This window comes from Cupressus sempervirens, chromosome 9 (assembly GCF_028749045.1).
Source record: "Cupressus sempervirens isolate cs-2001-9-10 chromosome 9, ASM2874904v1, whole genome shotgun sequence".
Lineage (NCBI taxonomy): Eukaryota > Viridiplantae > Streptophyta > Pinopsida > Cupressales > Cupressaceae > Cupressus > Cupressus sempervirens.
Window position 1 is genome coordinate 399,108,791 of NC_143126.1, and position 21,180 is coordinate 399,129,970.

Genomic DNA, 21,180 nt, shown 5'->3' on the forward strand with positions numbered 1-21,180 from the left:
GCCTGTTTATTCTTCTTCTATGCATACCAGTTTTGCCATATTGGCTGTCCTTGGGAGATGCACAACCCTTCCCACTTGGCCATATCCATGGAAGATCTTTTGTGCTGCGTGGTGGAAAAAATCTAGAGAAGGACACCAGCAATATAATGGATCGTCTGTTTTCTTTTCAGCCTTGGGTAAAGTGTGCAGACATGGGGAAACACCCAAGGGAAGGTGGCAAGGTTTGTATGTTTAAAAAAAACCAAAACTAGTCAATGCATGGTTTTATCCCCTTCCCTACAACGAAATCAGCCTTTTTGGTCAATATGTAATGTGGGGAAAGAATTTTCTTCTCTCTTTTTTTCAGGCTGGGGCCAAACCACTTGGGAGGCGCACAGATTGTGGGGGAAGCAGAATTCCCACTTGGTGGTCTGTGGGAATGAGTTGTCACTAAAGAGACCAGATGCTCCAGAGATTGTCCTTGCGACCAAAATCTATAGCCTCAATTGAAAAAGCGCTCGCCCACGGTAGGCCTATCTATCAATGGGGCGTGAGATGTGGTTTGTTCCAGGGAGAGGTTAGGCCTCACTCATGTAGAATGGTTTGTGGTTGGTATGGGGCATAACTGTTGGTGCAGGCTAAGGGCCGTTGGAATTTGTGCAGCGCTTTTAAAGCGCACAGGCATGGGGGCAACTTTATGGATGGTTGGACCATCCTCGCCCCCATTCACGTCCCTTTTTCCAGGCTATAATGCAATGATTCCAAGGAATAAGACAAGGTCGATCCTTCCCACACCATCAAATCTGTAGGGAAAATGTGTTGAACTACTCCCTGTCTATTGAGCATGACATTAATGTTGAATGAATGGATAATTTTAAACCAGCGATCTTCCATCTTCATTTAGAACCACTTACAAATATCTTTTCAAAAATACCAAAGCATCGCAGATCTCATCTTTCATTACACGTTTCAGTCTACACTTACTTGGAGTGCCTATTTTCTCAAGGGTTTCTCTGCCATAGGATTTTCTATAGGTTTTTGTAATATCACTACTGCTAGAGTGTTGCTCCACTCGACATCAGCCATGGCATATGTACAAAATAAAACACTCTGCTTTATATCTAGAATTGGGCTGACCACGGTGCCAAAAGAAGAGAGCTATTCGAGGGAAGAGTCACCAAAAATTTCATTTGCCATTTCTTCTTCTTCTTCACAGAAGATGATTAAGCAGAGGTTGCCTATCATTTGGGGACGATGTCATGTCCTAGTCACCTCCCACATTCAATGCGATTTGGATGAAAAGTCTTATTTTCGGCATTTTCAAACAAACTTGCACCCTCTCCCATCATAGGTGTACATCCTAGTCGAGGGGATAAGGGAGGAAGTGTGGGAGCCATGTGGGTCGTACATGAAAACTCTGTTTGTATGAAGCAGCACTGAATGCATTGATGAAATTCCACTATTTTCTAGCAAGAGCTCTCATTTCCCTTGCAGCTGCCGTCCCCAACAAATGCGACTATATTGATCATCCAAACTACGGCCCAAAGAACTAATACTTCGGCTCACTTCATTTCCACTGCTTGATTTAGATATTTTCAAGGCTTCTCTGAATTGGTTTCCCCCATTGCGATATCCAATTTTAGTTATATAGCACGAAGGATCAATCTCACACTTCTAAGAATAGGTTTATGATCGATGGAACTTTTGATGTGTTTGCTAATCTGGCTATAACTTGGAAGTTGTTGCATCATCATTGACTGAGATTTGAAGTATTATGATCATTGTTTGCGATCTGAGTGAGACTAGTTGGTAAGTGTGTTTAGTGTGGCGATGTTTGAATTAGTTCGGATTATAACCATTAATGGGGTTAGAAATGTGTGAGATTTATCAATCGCTTTAATTAATTTAGGAGTGGCTAACTTCTTGCTTCTATGTTTCCAATGTTTTAACTATCTAGTCAAGTTAACTATTATTAGAGAGATGAGCTGCTTGTTGATGTTTAGGGGGAGTTAGGTGTTAATAAAATTTAGTAGAGATTGTTTATTGTAAAATGTTAAAGTTAGTGACTTGATTGGTTAGTAAGAAATTTTAGAATTTAGTTAATTAAGTTTTATTTAGTATTAATATTTTATTTTAGTTAGTAAATATTGTTAATTAAAAAGATATTAGGAATTGCTAAGTCTAGTGTTTAGTTACAAATAAAGTTAGTAAGGATTGATTAATATGATCTTAGTGATTTTCTTTAATGTTAGTAGTTAATGTTAGATGTTAAGTCATTTGTTTAGTATGCTTTATTAAGGGTAATTCAAGAGTATGAGTTAGGATTTTAAATTGTTGTTTAAATGTAAATTATTAAGTGATAGGATATGATAAATTTTAGATATTAAGTTAGCAATTATATAGTAAAGTTAGAAATAGATTAGTTGAAATTTATTTAATTATTTACTTTGGGAGTTTTATTTGCATGCTCATTTATTTCGTTAGTATGTGCATAGGTTTTTAATTTAGTGTTAAAGTAATTATATAACCATTAGATTTAAACATTATTATTTAGTGTTTTTAGTTTTAGTTTTAAATTTTGTTTACTAGTAGCATCTTGGTTTTAAAATATGAATATCAATAAGATTATAGTTTTCACTATGTTTAGTTATGGATTATTTGTTTTGATGTCTTGTAGTTAGATATTCTAAAGACATTTGGACAAGCTTCAATAAATAGATTTTTTTCTTTTTAAAAAAAAAAAAATTTAAAATTATTTAATTAAAGATGTGAGATTAAGTTATCAATTTGAAATCAAAAGATGCTATTGTTTTGAGAGTTCTATAGAGTAAGGTTAACAAGATAACTTGTTTAGGGAATCAGGTGATGTGAATGTTGTAAATAAATTAAATAACAAATAAAATGATTTAATTAGTACTAATGGCTATATCAGAATTTAAATATATAATGGATTTTAAAGTTGTCTAGATAGCTTGATAGAAGGGTTTGGGGTTTTGTTTAGAAGATGGGGCAATGTCGTGATGAGGTCATCAACCTAACACAAACTAAGGGTTTGGTTACCAGAGTTAAGAAATAAGCAGATTATAAGTCACGAGGTATGATAAGAACAATAATGATGACCTATATCGACAACAAGGAGATAATTGTAAGAGTGAATAAGTAAACATTGACGACATCCTAATAATGGTTTTATACCCAAGTCGTTGCAAACCTACAACCTAAGGATGAATTCATAAGTCATTTATGACTAGAAGAACATGAAGTATGGACTATTGATAAGAACAATATCATTTAGCACATTCTTGGAAGATTATTAGAACTTGTGTAAATGATGGAATAACATGGATAGTGATATATTTATGAATAGAAGATCATATTAAATTTGGTGAGGTTGATAATACAACTTCAGCCGGTATATTGTGGTGAATTTGACCTAAGAAAGATTATGGGTGTGTGCCCTAATATGTAATTATTGTGATTTGAGGATAAGAAATTTGGGGTTGTAAATTGCAACTTAGAGTTTAAATCTACAGTCACTAAAGCCTCCACATGTTAGAGTCTTCGAAAGGAAACCAATATAGCAACAAGAGGATTGTTGGAGACATATTTTAATATCCTCACATTGCACTTTTGAGTGAGTTCTGAATAGGGCAAACCCTTTAGTACAACAAACCCTAATTTTAGGGCGATGTCAATGAAGATAATTATGTAGTTAGTAGGTGGGATCAATCAACGTTTCAGTGACATGGTTGATAGACCACCATCTAAATCAACTCAAGATCCCTACAATGTATTTTGGAGACCTAAGATTCCTCATTATCCTCAGAGACCTTGGTATGGCCGCATTATGTCAGTAATGTAAATTTTGTAAGTAATTGGATTTATGTCCTTATTTGGCTGATTTCAGATTTTGGAATTCTTAATGCTTCTTCTTTTTGCCTTCAGTGTAACGTGGGGCTATTTAGCCAACTGTATTATTGAGAATTCTATTTTGCCTCTTGATTATGTCTTTACTTCTTGATTTAAAATTGTAACTATTGTGGCCACTCTTCATTTTTTTAATTTCTACCTTTTGTGTTGGATGTTTCATCCTTGATATTGAATTTATTTGTAAGGCACTTTCTTTTAATTTTGTTGGCAAAGTGACATATGGTGGGCCTACCAAATGGGATTTCTGATAGTTAAGTGGATGTTTAACTTTAGGGTTGGGGTCATTAGCGAGAGTATTCGTGCCCCACCCTCTCCCAAGACTTCGAGGATAGGATGTGTGGTGTCCATTGGATGTTATGAGTAATGAAATTGCACCCCAACATATATTTGGCTAAGGTTACGGGTTAATTGAAAAGACCCCTAGATGTAAAGGTGCATGTGTAGTGATGGACTCGTTGAGTAGCCTATCAAGTTTTAGTGCATCGTGGAAACTCTAAAGGGAGAGTAATTAACCTAGAATAAGGGACAAGTTGCTTATTATGAAAACCTCATTTGAGGGAGTCTCGTACAACTGTTACTCGATGAGTGGACATGTGGAATTCGGAATGCCTTATGATATTATTATGGCTAGAGACTTTATAGGTATGTTATACTAGATTAGAATGTTGTTTATATGTGACTAGTATGTTTTAAGGGATATTTGACCCTAAAATTTGTAACCGTGTTAGAATTTTGGACTAAACCTTTCCTTTAGTAAGAATAATTAGGTAATTATGTTATCTCCCCTGATTGTGTATGTGAATTATTTATCATTCTCTTTATAAGAGTAAATTTTGAAATAGGTCCAGACAAAGTCTAGCATAAGATGAAACATTCTAGCTGTGCAACTTCCAGGAGGAAGTCAAAGGCTAGAAGGGAAGGATGTAAGGACCCTCCTCGTATGTACTTATCAAATATGTACCCTCTGTTAAAACTGTTATAGGAGATTGGAAAAAGATACGAAGTAATGCTTATATTGTGAATGTCTTAATGAAATCTAGAGTAGTTGATATATCCATGTTCTAATACTTAGTGATTGTAGAACTATTTCACCACCTCGACTATTTAAAACATTAATTGTTACTATCAATGATGCGAGGTATTTTCACCTGATAATGAGGTTGTTGATTTTGGTACCTCGATGATTAAGTGGTAGGCTTTCAGATAGTTTATTTTGCCTTATTAATGATGTTTATGATGTTTAATTATATGCATGCCTAACGATGGTTATTCTAGTATTTTAATCTAAATTAATGAATAAGATTACGTTAATTATGTAATTTCTAATGATTAAGGCGTGTTGAAATAAGAAAGGGTTGCTTAAATGAAAGATTCATGTTTTGATTTGTGAGGCCTCACTCCGACCCATCGTAGCATAGATGATACATTATTATTTTGATACTCATGACTCGATATGTCGGGACACTATTTGATGCATTGAACATTATTATGCTATTTTATGATGTGTGAAGCCTTACTTTTAGATATTTGATTTCGTCATCTAATGCTTTATGAACATGTATGAAGATGAAGAAAATGAATGCAAAACTAACACTTTGATTATGCAATTTTAGTGGTAAAAAATATGAGTAGGATGAGATAAATAATTGATTATTAGAAAAATGGACGTTTTTAATTTACATGATTTTTCTTATATGTAATTTACATATATGCATGTAATTTTTTGAACTACTGATGTGTGCAATGAGTGTGCAGGATAGTTATTTGGGAAACCTAATGGAAAGACGGAGCTGTACCCCTTGCTAATTTGTGCTAGTTTGCATTGTCTTTCTTTGGAAGTTGTTAATTGGACTTACTGTTCGCCTAACTTTTGTTTGGTTCCTATTAACTCTTTAAGGCTTAAAAAAATTAAATTTAAGTACCCTAGGGGTAAGGGTAGGGGTTGGGAGTACTTTCCACCCCCTTAGCCTCTTAGGTTGACTTTTAGGGTCACTCAAAAACCCTACTTTTGGTTGATTGCAAAAATTGATGGTCTCCTTCTTGAGTTGGTGATTCAAACTCCACCTTGGGGTTTACCTAAAGTCTAGTTGAGTTAAGATCACATTTTAGATGCATTTTGAAGAAGTTTTGGGGTTGTTACCCAATCTCTAGTTTTTAGAGAAAGTTGGAAGATTGAAGGAAGAAAAGGAAAAGCTCTTCTCAACTTACCAATTTACCATAAATTTTTGTGAAGGTAGGAGTTCTTCACTCTTTTGAATTTGTTCTTCATGTTGTTCATGCTTGAATCATGCATAAGGCATTGTGTTGTCTTTGTTTTGCTTGCTTGTGTGTTACGATTGATTTGGAGGGATTTTATCTTGTTCTTGATGTTATTCTTATGCTTGTCTTGATGTTTTGTTTTGAGGGGATTTCATGGGGATTATTTTGTCATTACTCACCCTTGGATAGGGAAGAAGTGGCCATGTATGGGGGAAGGGCCTTAGTTGAACCTCAATGGTGTAGAGTCTCCTCTCATGGTGAGAGGAGGGAAAGAGGGTAGGGTGTATGGGCCCCTACTTGTCATCACATACCTTGTTTGATATTGTGAATTCTTGATATGGAAAGGAATGAAAATCCTTGTGGTAATAGCCTCGAAAGGGCTATGTTATGGTATGGTGATTGACATCTCCTATTAAGAAAATCCACCTCCCCCCTATTTTGGTTCAATGTTGAACCTATTGTGCAAAACCGAGTTGGGAATGCATGCTTGAATTGTTCATCATATTATGTTGTTTTACCTCCATGTTGGTTCTTGTCTCTCCATGGTTCCCTTGGTGCATTGAAGATATTGGAAAAGACCTCTTGTGAAGGACCTAGAAGATAATTCATTTGAATTGTAATATTATGTAAAAACATATTTAAATATTGATGTATTGGCAAGGATGTTGGGTTTTCTTACTGGTTCTTTTCCGACAGAGCCTTGAACCAGGTTGAATAATAAAAGAATGAAAAAAAGGGATTGAGTAATGTTCTTGCATTGAGCCTTTTAGTATTTCAGTTCTTTACATATGTTTATTTGTAAATGGATAAAATGAAGTTTCAGTCTTCCTACAACATTCGTATGTTTTGTAACCATATTCATTTGATCGAAGTTAATCAAATAACATGGTGATATATATCAAGTTATGCAATTTAAGATTGAAATATGTTAAGAAAATTCGCATTTGATTTGTTCTTAAAAATCGTAATTATACATGAGTGTGAGGAAATTAAGTAGTTCTATTCGAATACTTATGTATTACATTTAAATTCGATATCCACCTTAAAAAAAATTGTTAGTGTGTTTGTGCCCTATATTTTGGGCATGACATGCAGCCATAAGGATATTTATAAATGTCTCATCCTCAACTTCCTCCATTGGTTCCTATATTGGTTCTTCTCCAACAAAGGTAGGACATGTGGGCCTATCTACTGTTCTGGAAAGAGTTCTGTGAGCTCTAGGTGATCCCACTACACTCTTGTTATCCTCTTGTTCTTGATTCCATCTATCCCATGGATTCATGTGCTCAACCATGGTGGGGAGTGTTTGCAAATCCTGAGCCATCCGATCTTGTCCTATAACCATTGCTCTATACAATTTCCTTATTTCTTGATCCTCATTCCTATTGTCTCTTGGTGGGCTACACTCTTGCTTGTCACCCATAATGTCTGGCTGACTGTAAAAATCTTGTTACCTATCAAATAAAGCTTGCCTGCGAGTGAAAAATCTGTGAGAGCCAACCCTAGGTGGTTGCATGTGATTGCTAAACCCTCAGGATGGCAAGATTTAGCTTTGATATCAATGTAATAACCCCAATAGGTTATAACTTCTTCAAACACCAAAATCTTCTCTAGTTCAGTTGTTCAACATTTTCTCAAACACTTTGCAAGCAAGTTTTGATACCAATGTAATATCCTGTTACAAGGAACTAATATGCAAGTGCAATTATTTTGGTATTTTCAATGCAAATACATGGATACTAGATATGAAATGCATACCTATAGCCAATTGACATTTTGACAAACAATTGACATACAATAATGACTATAGTAATGCCAAAATTTGATTTTGAATTATCACAACAAAATCATATGCTTATAAAGTACAATGATAACTACTAATAGTTACAAGAGGAACTTGATAATAGTAATGCCCAAGAATGAAAATGAATCAAACATAGATACTACAATGCAACATCGTGCATGCGTAGTGTAGTAGCCAAAATCTATTCTCCAATTTAAGCACATATAGAACTCTTGAATTGAAGCTCTCTTGAATACCAAATTCAATGGATATTTCACCACCTCAAATGGTTTCAACACTGAAGAGTTGACGTTCTTCAATGGATGATTGAAATCAAAAACCTTAGTTTCTTCTCCCAACTTAATATCAAATGCAATTCACAATAATCAGATGATAAACAATGAAGATTTCACCTCTATTTACACTTTTCCTTCACCTTTCTAGAAGGAAATAAAATATTTAATAATTGCATTCTCTAGAAGTTTCTCCCTTTCCAATAATTAATATGGTTTTAAGAAATTAAATTACTAGAAGTTGCCCCCTTCCAATAATTAATGTGCTCGCTAGAAGCTTCTCTCTTGCAATACAACAATTAATTGTGCTTCTAGAAAATTAAATTACTAGAAGTTTCCCCCTTCCAATAATTAATGCATTGTCAATTAATTAAATTAATTAAATATAAAGTCACCTTTTATTTTAATAACTTTATAAGAAATTAATTTAATCAATTTCTCCTTATTTCTCAACTTAGCCTTCGAAGAATGTCAAGGCTAAGAACTCCACTGATTGACAATACCAACTTTCAACTAATGACTTAATACCATAGACTTCTATACAATTCGATGCTCAATTAGATAATATGTATCTCAAACCTAAAGCCCTTAGCAGCTATGATAGGTTGTATAATTGCTACAACAGGTGAATAGATTAAAATCCAGTGCTCAAAACCTTAATTTGGAATGCACTTGTATCTGCTTATGGCAACTGATCCCATAGGTTGCCTAGTAGTTGCTCCAACCTCCAAAGTTCTTGGCGGCAGTCACTGTTAGTGAGACAAATAGTCACAATGGGCAAAATTGGTGTGTGATCCACCCTCCAGTTTGATCATAGCTCTTCTTGAACACCATGTGGGTTGGCAACATACAACACAACCCTTAGAGAACTAGCAACAAACCTTGAATTTCCCAATGCAGGTCCCCAACAACAATATGCAAACCTATAAATGATGAACATAGGCCCTAAACAATGCCCAACAATCTCCCAAGAAAAACGTGCAGGTCACAATGAATTTCCAATTGATTGTACCTTTCAGTTGCAAAGGAAATATAATCACTAACTCCAACCAATATTATCTTCTAAACCATAGTAAATACTGACATAGAAGATACTCTATAATTCCTTAAAAATGTAGATTGATCTCCTCTAATTGCAAATGGTAATGCAACCAAAACTCCAAATTATATCTCTCAGCCACAAATAATCACAATACAAGAGACTCAGTAAATGAAATCACTATACCTCAACGGTGATTCAAATACCTCTTAGCCTCAATCCCTTATAAATTAGCAAGGGTACTGAAAATCAGAACTCAGGAAAGCTACAAAGGCAACAAAAGAAAATAAATATCCAAGCGTACTTCTCTCAACAAATGGGCTTGTATTTATAACCTCCAGATGCCCTTTTTGTTGCCAAAATGTAACTTCACTCAAGAAGCTTCACCACACAACATTAATTAGAAGCTTTCATTAGATTCTTTCACTTGACTTGGCTTAACTAATTAATAAGTGGCTCTTTCTAATGATAACTCAACTCTCAACTTAAGTGAAATTATAACTTTATAATAAGTCATTTAATAAATTAATAATAATTTGGCCACTAAAAATACAATAACTCCCTAAATAGTCATCATTTGAATATGTTGTTTGAAATAGGAGTTATACCTATTATTTCTCCATGTATCCGAATGCGCTTTCCAAAAATAGAAAGTGCCGATCTCAATCAACATCCAGCTTACCACAAATAGTAAGTACACAAAACTAAGCCCAAACAAAGTCTAATCTGAGCCACACAAAGACCAACCTGAAGCTTATTGAATTGTGGAGAAGATAAGACCATCCTAAGCCAAGCCATTGCCTCAAAAGACCCTCTATTCACAATAACTAACCTACGAGGATCACAATAATAGGCTAATCCCTGAAATTTTGATGCTGGTAAAAATGAGGACATTATAGATTGATTCAAGGTCGCTATGTGGACAAAATAAATGGGGTGAAAAAAAATAATATTAAGTGAAAGAGTTCAATACCACCTGGGATCATGACAACAAATATTACTTGTGTGTTACAATTAAGGGTAAGGCTAGATAACTAGGTCTCACTATTTAAGGTATAAAATAAGTTGATGAACAACCCCTAAAGAGGGTTGTGAAGAAAGAACACACACTTTCTACAACAAATGAGTGCTTTAAACTAAATAGTACTTTATCTTCAAATGAATTGCTTACTAAGATATTTGTAGTTAATATGAGAACATTGTAAAGAAAGGTTGTCTAAACCAACTTTTGAAAAAATCAAGATTTCACGAAATTATCAATTTCCTCATATAGATCCATAACCAAAAAATTGACATAAAAAATAATGTTACTATAGCTTAAGATATGATTCTTGATCAACTAGACTATTAGTCTTATTAGCATCATTAAAATTCCTTCATTTACTTTCATCCCCCTTTTCCAACATAACTATTATTCAACAATTCCCTAACTATGTGAAAAAAAAAAATCCTCTAACCCAATTTAACTTTATTTTAGAATTACATGGTACAAATCGTTTCATATTCCATTGTTTACTCATCGATATATAATCGTTTCATATTCAATTGTTTAATCATAAATATTAGTAAATGGAACTAAAAATATTCAGACAACCACGACAGATTGGAAATAAAAAAACAAGGAACTCAGAACCTAATTTTTTTCCCATTTTCATATTAGCATTACATTTTGTAGGTCCAATTACTGTTAATTGATCGACTAATTAATCCGACACTTCTCGAGACACTTTACCGTGAGCATACGTAGCGTTTGGGTATCAGCAATAATAATGATTTTGGAGGGGAAGGATTCGAAAGCCATCGCCATAGAAGAGGATTGTATGGCGAAGAAGCCCAGCAAAGTTGAAGAAGCCCTGGAAATCCAGGCCTTAAGAAGAATCATCAGTTCATATCTCAAGTAAGGAATTTCCGTTCGCATTCTTTCTCTCTCTGGTATTATTAGGACAACTTATGTGGATTATATCTTTTAATCCTTTAGTAGAGCTACAGAACCATGCACATTATTAAGCGGGAGACTTTCGCAGTTTGTCATGTCAACCAGTCGAGTAATATGTGAAAACCAACATAATATATTTGAAATAAGCACTAACTGCACAATTGTCGCCTACTTAAGTGTATGCAGTAGTACTCTGGCTTACGAGTGATGCGCCCGATATGGACTTCAAAGAGACAAAAAGACTTTAATGAAAAATTCAATTCTATTATGATCTACCTCTCATTGGATATATTTTTTCATTGATTTCTGAATATACACAACTTTTCTCTTCCTCAAAGGATTTGCACTCTGAACTTTGATGTCGAGTCATATATCAGGTTCAACTTTATAATTGATCCCTGTAAGTTTAATTCTTTAATGTAAACTTGTTTAATTGTCTATCTGTTTGGTCCTGAAATGGGAATTTTACAGTTACTTACAAGCATTGAGAAGTAAACTAAGGTGTAACAACCTCTAACCCAATCCATCTATTCACGGCTGAAGCCAACTTTCTCTAAATTTGTATTTAGGAACATTTAATTGTTTTCATTATAAACTTTAGCTGTATCAAGTTTGATGAACATAGCTTACCTATGGCATCAAGAGAATGCATTAGCTTATGAATCATAGCCATCCTATCAGTGATGGCCTCTCTTTCACAAAAAAATCCTTTTCTACTTCACTCTTAACCTATACTGAGAATGACAATACATTTAACCAACTTATGGTTACCACAGTCGATAATCAAGCTATCTAATCATTATATAATTGAGGAGACAGAGGGAAGAATGAGTCCAAATCCCTTGGGAAGAGGTGGAGTCACTCATTTATCATCATCATAAAGTGAATTCGGTTCTTATTGAAGATAATTGGAGGTAGCTCCCGAAGGTAGCTTATTATCTCTATGCAAGACATTTCTTTAAATATTTTACTTCATTACAAGGTATTAGAGCACAATCTTGGCATCTAGAAAGCAATAAATAATAGAATTTTTTTGATCGAGGAGGTAAGATAATGAAGCATACATCTCTTAAATTTGGTTGACTGTTTTCTGCAATTTGGAGGGTTGATCTAGGATATTGGAGGTTGCTACAATCCAGAATTAAGATCATATGAAGTAGCAGTTGGGAAATTTGAGTTTTCACTAAATTCAATCTCAAGGTTGCCAATCAACAAATTTCATGAGGTCTTTTAGAAGAGCAAGTTTCAAGTAGAGGTATGTTATAGTAAGTTTTTCAGCTTATTTTGATTTTTTTGAGTAAATTATTGTGAAATCTATGTTTAAAACTCATGGGTGCTTTAACATGAGGCAAAGGAAGGACTGATCACTCCTTGGAGGACCCTTGATAAGGACGATTTTGTATTAGACGAGATTAATCCCATAACTATGCAAGAAACAAAAGCAGCAACCACCGAAGTTGAGGAGGAAATCTTTTTAGAAATGACCTAGAAGTGTAATCATTAAAGAGATCACTTTGGAAAACAATAATTATACAATGTTTAAACAATTAGCTTTCTTTAGAGTTGTATAAACTCTTAATGGGTGCATTCACACTGCAATACTTGTGATGCAAATTCGTCTTTAAAGGGACACAAAGCTCTTCTTATTTTGACTTTGGTCTAGCATACTCTCATTGGACTCATCACATATCACCCAATTTTGACTTTTAACATGAACGTCATAAGTGAACAAAGGTGGTGGTGTTTCAAATGAATCTTCTTCACAGGTTGTGACAAGGCTGCAAGGCATTACCTTGTGAAATTTCTCAGTTCTTTCATCAATATTTTGGATTCCCCTAGTATGTAAATTGTTAGGACCATTGCCTCCCATTTCCTCTCTAACGAGTTCATCAATCCCCCCCACTATTTGTTTGACCTCCATCTCCCTTGCACCCACTTCGTGATCTTTGGTTGTAGATGAAACAAACATCTGATTTTAAACTTGTTTTTAAATATAATTTAATATTTATAAAAAATTTGAAATTATGAGTCATTATAATGGTTTTTCAAAACAAGAACAGTGATAAATTTACAAATGTAATGCATTGTTTTCAGTTTCAGATTTGCAATATGTTTGTAATAATAATATATGATAAATGTTCAGATACATAACAAAGAAGGCTAACTTTAAACATGATTAAGAAGATCATAAATCATATAACAATGACATTTTGCAAATGATAAATATATGACTTGAAGAGTGATGAAGTTTACTATTGATCAGTATTGTATCAAAATTTCAAACAGATTATGTATTGCTTGATAAATAACAAGCTGTTACACCAACAAAAAACCGGGACAAAATCAGAAATCTTAATCAAGGTCCTTAGCTATGATGCTCTCCATCTGGCACCTGGGTACATGGCTAAGTGTCCCAAGGGTGTGGGTATGCGTATCCATGCAACCCAGGATTTTTTTACTGGTATTGAGAGAATGAGCCATGCTAAGCTGGTAACAAATATCATTAACCTCATTTTCCTTGTCTTCCCCAAATTTCATAGCAAGATCCCTATCCATTGACAACGATAAGTAGTCTGATTTCATTCTTTAAATGCTTCTTTGATGGTGCGCAATTGAGAACTAGTAACATCACATGCAACTCCTTTCTGCGTCTCATCAATTTGAGTTTTCCACTTAAGATCTTCAATGAATTTGTATGAATCATTTACCCTTAGTAACACTTGTACAATCCTCTCCTTTGTGACCAATAATCTATCATTCAAATCTTGCAATGCTAAGGACTTTAGTTCAAATTCACTTAGGGAATATGGACTCTCATACATCAAATTTCCTGATTCATTCTCAACCATGGGAGCAATATCACCATCACATTTAATTATTTCTATAGCTGGTGTCATGCACTCTTCATATAGTAATAACAAAAAGGATCACGACCATATATGGGTTCATCAAAGAAGTTCTCTTTTGTAGTTGTCAACAGTAATCTGCAAATTACCTATTTAAAGTATAGTATACCTCTCACCTGTAGCAGCTGATTCTTCCTCCAAATTATCATTCTTAGCTTGTTGGAGATCATCATCCTGTTTGTTTTCAACATGCTTGTAATCAGTTGTGTTTGTTTCACCTTTCTCTGTGTGAATCAAGGCTCCATTTGCATCCATATCTTTGTCCTTATTGCTGTTTGGCTGCAATAGGTATTCTTCCATATTGATTCCACAATGATGATCAAGTGTCAAAGCCTCCTAACATAAAAACAAATCTGCTCTTTTCCTCATTTGGTTCTGCCTCTTTTTCAATGATCCTACAACCTGTAAGCCCATTGATATTAGTTTGTTTTCAGTCATGTGCTCCTTGAACCTTTTAATTTATGCTCAATCAACCCCTTTGAGAGCTCATGGGCCAAAGGTGAATTTTATGTTCCCCTCTCCAAATCACCAACAAATCTGATTGTAGCTTCTTGGAAATATCATTGTCCTCTTCTAAGATTATGGACATAATAGTTTGCATTCAAGTCGTCACATTGTCTGGGTGATGCTTCCTGAATTCAGTTAAGAGACATTGAATCATTTGAAGAGTCATTCTTTCACATTTGAGATCCAACATGATGATAAAAAAACTTTCTTTTACCATAATTTCTAAAGTCTCAGCCCTCTTATCAAAGGTAGGGCCTTTGACATTGTGCAATCCACATAGGTCCACAATCAGTTGTAGAGCCTTCTTCAATATGCCATCACTATAAGGTGCAATAGGAGCTGTTATTCTTATGATATCACTTTGATAAGAAGCAACCGTTAGTCTCACATCTTCACATGGATATTTCAATAACTAATGCTGGACCAAAGCAAGCATTGAGGGCTGCAAAGCCCAATTTAGAAGCCTCTAGTCTAACTGGTCTACTCTAGATAGATAGGAATCCAATTCTTCCAATTTAGAAAGAAAACCATTCAAAGATTTCGTGGACTTCAATTGTGATCCAATTATGCATCGAAGAAGAATCCTTTAGATGATTAGATGAATCCCATGATAATTAGAGTCTAAGCCATTGAAGAAGAAGAATCCTTTTAGATGATTGAAACTAAGTGTAAATTTCCAATTTTTTCAAGTTCAAAAAATGATGCTTGAACTTGATTTTACCATTTTAATATTTTGATATTGAACTTGAAGTATATGATGCTATGATTACAAGTTTATGGTGCTTTTTTTGTTTACATGATATTAAGCGACATTCTAATCTTAATTCATGCTTGTAGGTTGTGTGTGTGTGTATATCAGTTTTATAGGACTTTGCAAGTCCTGAGCTGAGTCAGGGCTCCAAAGTTTTTTGGCCTCTGGACTCTGCTGAACCAAGTCCTGGTAGAGTCCTGGAAGACTTGCAGTGTCCATGAACTTTCCTAACTTGGAGAGTCCTGTGGCCAAGACTCTCCTATGGGCAGCTGAGCCATAGAGTAAAAAATATTTATTTTATAAATTTTTAATGATGTTTTCGGCTTTGATCGTATTGCAACATCAAGTTCCAAAAAATTGTGATGGTGATTTCCAATAAGGCAATCAATGTGGAGTAGTAACAAATGTCTTGCATGTAGCAGGTATAAAACATAACAATTTGTCTATAAAGCAGATTACAAATATTATTTCACTAACTTTTTTGCCAATCACTACTTGGAGAGATGCTACAGGGCCTTCCACCCGAAGGGGATCTAAATGAGGCCATCAAACTTATAAATGGGAATTATAAACCTGTCATCATCTCTTCTTTGAAGGGACATCAATAGATTAGAGGAATGAAAGCACACATGCAACAATAATAAGAGGAACTCTTTGGTCTCAAGGAGAACATTACAAAGGTACAAATTAGAATGAATTAACAAGCTGACCAATGCATCTTTTTATGTCATTTGGAATCAATGGCTATATGATGAAAAGAAAAAGAGGTGATTCATTTTCACATGGCCCATTTTTAAAGAGAAATGCACGATGCAATGTAGCAATAGTCTTATAGACCACTACTTCTGCTAGAAAACTGGAGTAAAGCAAATAGATGCTAGTGAGGAAGGAGATGAGAAACAAGAAGTGGTTCCCAAACCAATACTATTTTGTTGCACAGTATCACTGTTTGGAGAGATGCTAAAGAGTCTACCACCCAAAATGAGACCAAGGCAAGGCCATTCAACTAGTGCTTGGAAGCCATCAACTATCTGTCACCTTTTTTGTGAAGGGACACCAAAAGGTTAGAGCAATAGAAACACAAATGCAATACTAGCAAGAGACACTCTATAGTTTTAAGGTGAAGGTTAGAGAAATGCAAGCACACATGTGGCACTAGTGAGACACACTCTCTAGTTTCAAGGAGAACAAGGCGAAGGTACAAAATAGAATGACAATCGATCCATAGAAGAATGAAAAATTGGCAAAGGAGCCTATAGCAATCAAGATGCATGCTCGTGGTTCTAACTGAGCTTACTGATTGGGATGTCGATTCGCTAACAAGTACATATAATGAAAATTATAAGTAGTTTTATTATTTATATCGATACAGATTACATCAATCTTGTAATGAACTAGCAAAGGATGTTTTCTTGTAACTAATCAATTCTGATGGCATCCTTAGGAGCTTTTTAATGCCATTCTTAAGTTTTGGCACTTGGATTTAACTTTCAGCAACCTGGATGCTGTTTTAAAATTAGCTACTTTGTCCTTTACTTCCCAAGGCAAATCTGCTTTCTGTTAGATTTCCAATAACTTGTAACAGTTTTTGTTGTTGTAATCATCTTGGTTTTACCACATTCCTTACTATCTTATGTCTTAAGTGTAACTTTTATTGTCTCACGTTCTTTTATTTTTTTGATTCTAGGTTTCTCTCTTTTCAGAATTTTCTATTGTTAACTGCTGTAACCACTTGTCACATTGACCTGCCTTTGGCCAACTGTGGACATTCACAAAATTTCTTTCTACAGTTTTACCAACATCCTTTATTATTTTTAATTACCACCCCATAAACAAGATTAGCATGTCTATGTTAAGAGTTATGTTTTTACATCAGAACAAGATTTCAATGGAAACGTAAAAATTATCATTTAGCATTGTACTGTACTTCCTGAACAATAGGCATGAACATCATTCTGCACGCCTTTGGCAGACAGCTTGCACCTCATGTTATCTGTCTCCACCAGTAAACTTTTTATAGAGTTGTACTTAAGTCACTCATGGATTAATGTAAAAGCAGATGGTTATCTCAATTTAAAATGACCCAAGGTCAATATTTACACATTATTAGTAGATATCATCTTTGCATTCACAATTTCATTGTCCTGATCCCTAGGTGTCATAGTTTGACCTTGATCAAAAGCAAGAAAATAGTCCCTTTGTATTTATTGCTTGCTTAAATGCTATTTTGTTGAGTTGCACTTAACGTCTTGGCATGATTTGTCACTATTATCTCTTGATGGTTAGTCTAATGAGATAATTTGCTCATGTTCATTCTATATCATTTTTTTATTTAGATTCATAACTATGAAATCTATAATCATTATGTACATTTAATTATCTTTAGTATGTAAAGTAACAGGATACAGAACATGAACTTTTCTGTAGTTACTCAGATGCAGCAGAAGATGATGTCAAAAAGTGGGAGCAATCTTATGCAAAGCTTCTACCTCAGCATAAGGTGAATTATGTTTGGTAATTTTTTGTTTATATTAATGAACCGTTAGCATTGGGTGATGAAGGTGAATTATGTTTGGTAATTTTTTTGTTTATATTAGGTTTCTATTGTTTAAAGTTTAAAGTTTTAAAGTACATGAAGTTAATGTTGGTAGCTATTTTTAATGGCTTAGTTTACTCTATGGATGAAGTTATTTAATACTGCAAAGTATACAAGTAAATTCTCAAACATTTCATGGTTTCCAATTTGAATATTTGGAGAATGCTTTTCTTTGGAGAATTTCTTATTGAAAAACTTGCACATAAGTATTTACTAATGATGTTGCTTAAGCTGTAATGCAACCTAGAACCAGCCTATGATTTTTTCCCATAAGTATTTTTTTATTCAGTAACAGTGTTTGATTTTTTAAGTAATTAAAAGCATTTACATTGGAAGTAACATGAAGACCATAAACCAGAATTACTCCCACCAACACCTAGCACCATGACGATCTGCAACACATCAATGTTCAACCAAAGAAAACCCTAACCCCAACCTTTCCACTATCGGCATTTACAGAAGCATCTAAAAAATATCACAACAAAAAAGGGCAGCGCTTATAACCACGCCCACCAAGTCCTCAATAATTTCATATTTTGTAAACAAAATCAAACCAAACCAAACAAACACATAAACACAAATTCTTTCCGCCCGGATCTGGATTGTCTGCATGTGCTTGTCTCAGCCTCCACGCGTTTCTTCAGCCTCCAGGCATTTCTTCTGCCTCTAGTTTCACATTGTTCTCAGCCTTTCTATCTCCGCGGCCACCTCTCAGTGCACATTTCCTCTTTGGAACTTCCACATTCGCCTACTCTGTACTTTGTTTCATTTCCTCAATTTCACCTTCTAACTGCTGCAAGCACAAAATCAATTTTAGTGCCTGCCATCCACGATGTGCATCCTTGAAACTTTCTTTGTGATACCGTTCATCAAACCTCCATATGAACATTGTAAATTTGGTGTTCTCCACCCTTTCCAAATTAACCTGATGACCACTCAAATTCACAAGCAGCCTCTACACCACCTTTTCCAGAATAATCTCCATTCATTGAGGAATTCTGGAGGAATGGTGGCTTCCAAACTGGGCATTATACTGCTGTCAACTCCCCTTGTTGAAGTCCTCATGTCATTATTATTAATTAAACATTTGTGGCTGTTCTATGTCTGTTTTCAACCTCGTTGAACGTTTCCCCCAGAATAATCATGACACTTTTTGTTAGATGATCATCTCCAAACAAAAAGATGCCTTCCAATTGCCTATTAGTTATCAGGCCATAAAATGGGTTATGTTGCTTTGTTATAGTTGTTACTAAATTTTTACACATCAAAATTTAGTTTTAAACATTGCAATTGTTCATACAAGGTACACATTTATTGTGTATTTGCTTTTAGCCTATACTACAAATCATTTTTCATTATGAGAAAAACAATAAAACCAAAAATGTCCTTTGTATTCATCAAATGAAAGATACGACTGATATTTAAAACTGGCAAAATGAAATGAAATGCTGAAAGTAAATGCCTCTCTCACAATTGGCCGTGGTAGTAGCCCCTAAATACTGATATCTGTCTTTATTCTATGAAAGTGCATAATATGAAAGAAAAGAACATAGAATGAGAGAGGGTCTTAGGGTGCTGATCATTGCCTATAATGACTGGTTGTATTACATTGCTCCAATCCCGCCTGACTGCTGCACCGAACTGCATTTCCTCCAAGTCTCTGAGTCCCGCATAAAAATAAAAGATGTGTTAGATCCAATGGATCTAAGCAATGAAGGAAATGCCTTACCTCATGCATTAACATTCTATGCTACTGTCATGTCATGCATTTGCATAAAATAGAAACATATACCGGCATATCAGAGGCAGAGGTAATCATCATTACATCAAGATTTTATTGGTAACATGTTTGTTTCCTGTTCAAAATCTTATTTCTCATAGATACGAAGATATAACCATAGGCTCCCACAAGGGTTTTTGAGCCCAACGTACCCATTAGAGATAGGACCATGGAAGCTGATTAAAAGGCACAATATAAGTGTCAAAGGGATAGATTCACATCTGAAACCTTATATTTCATGATACCCATATGATGCTGAAGTATTCACACTTGTGCCACTAAAGTATCCATCACATAGGGGGAAACAAGTGCAGATGCCGTCTCTATGAAAGTGTATCTGCATTTGCATCACCATATGTGATTGTTGCTTTTATTTGCATCACCATATCTGATTGATGCTTTTATCATTTTTCTTTTAAGTGTTATGGGAGGCATAAGGGCTGCCACACTCAAGAAGAACATAAAGAGATAAGTACAAACTACAAGATGATCAAAATGAGTAGCAAGGACAGGTATAGAGCAAAGTGAAAGCAAAAGGAATTATGGTGGTAAGCTTAATGTTGTTCTAAGGATGTAAGAAAAATGAACATAACGGAGCATTTTTAAAAGGGCCAAATGAAACACAAACACTATGAACAGAACATAGCAACTTATTGTAATTTTGGTGAAAAGTTGCAGCTACAGATGTGTATATCGTTGTTTTGAATATTAAGATGGGGCAACTATGGAGTGCAAGCTATAGAATGAGTAGCATTGGCAGAAGGATTGAAAACTAGTCATGGGTTATTATAAAAACGAAACTTTAAAGGGACGAGTTTCACTGGAACCCTTTTGTTTTAGTTACTGTATGGAACTAGAATAAGCACTTCAATTTGTGTAATTGTCAAATGCTCCTAGTTGTTTATCGTTCAAGTTAGTATGGATCCATTAAGATGTGACTATGATATGGTCACCTGAAAGATTCTCAATTCCGGTGACCATAGAAATTACCGTTTGTTTCAAAATCTGAATCTATGACTAGCATTTGTTACCATGAATGATCTTAGCTGAATTCTGGTTTCTTTTTTATTTTCTATGTTTTTCCCATTTTTTGGGATTTTTCGGAAATAAAATAATTGCATGCCAAATAGGAAATAGATAGCACTTAAGAAATGTAAAGATATGTTGCAAATTTTATCATTATTGGATTCTAAAATAGTACATATCCGAACCAATCAACAACTTGATATATTAACTTCAAAGAGATCACTGCTAACCTGATATATTAACTTCAAAGAGATCACTGCCATATACATTACTGTCTTAAATAGGGATCAACACCATCTACAGGGAGATGTTTTGAGAATGATTCAACCCTAAAGAAATCGCTGCAATGAACCGTCCAATGCCAAAGGGAAGCTATGGTGTCCAATGATGAACAA

The 21,180-nt window shown here is 34.7% G+C and overlaps 1 protein-coding gene across 8 annotated transcripts in view; it reads left to right on the top strand.

Annotated features, from left to right (window-relative positions):
- The first annotated feature begins 10,874 nt into the window (after window positions 1-10,874).
- LOC149538940 (carnosine N-methyltransferase-like) overlaps window positions 10,875-21,180 on the top strand; it is a 197,141-nt gene continuing 186,835 nt past the window's right edge. For all 8 annotated transcript variants that reach the window (XR_016356144.1, XR_016356143.1, XR_016356142.1 and 5 more), the window contains exons 1-2: window positions 10,875-11,180; window positions 17,811-17,883. Coding sequence is in view for 3 of the 8 variants with exons in the window: in XM_089800332.1 (XP_089656458.1) it covers window positions 11,053-11,180; window positions 17,811-17,883 (201 nt within the window). In the remaining 5 variants the exon portion in view is untranslated. The remainder of the gene's footprint in view (window positions 11,181-17,810; window positions 17,884-21,180) is intronic.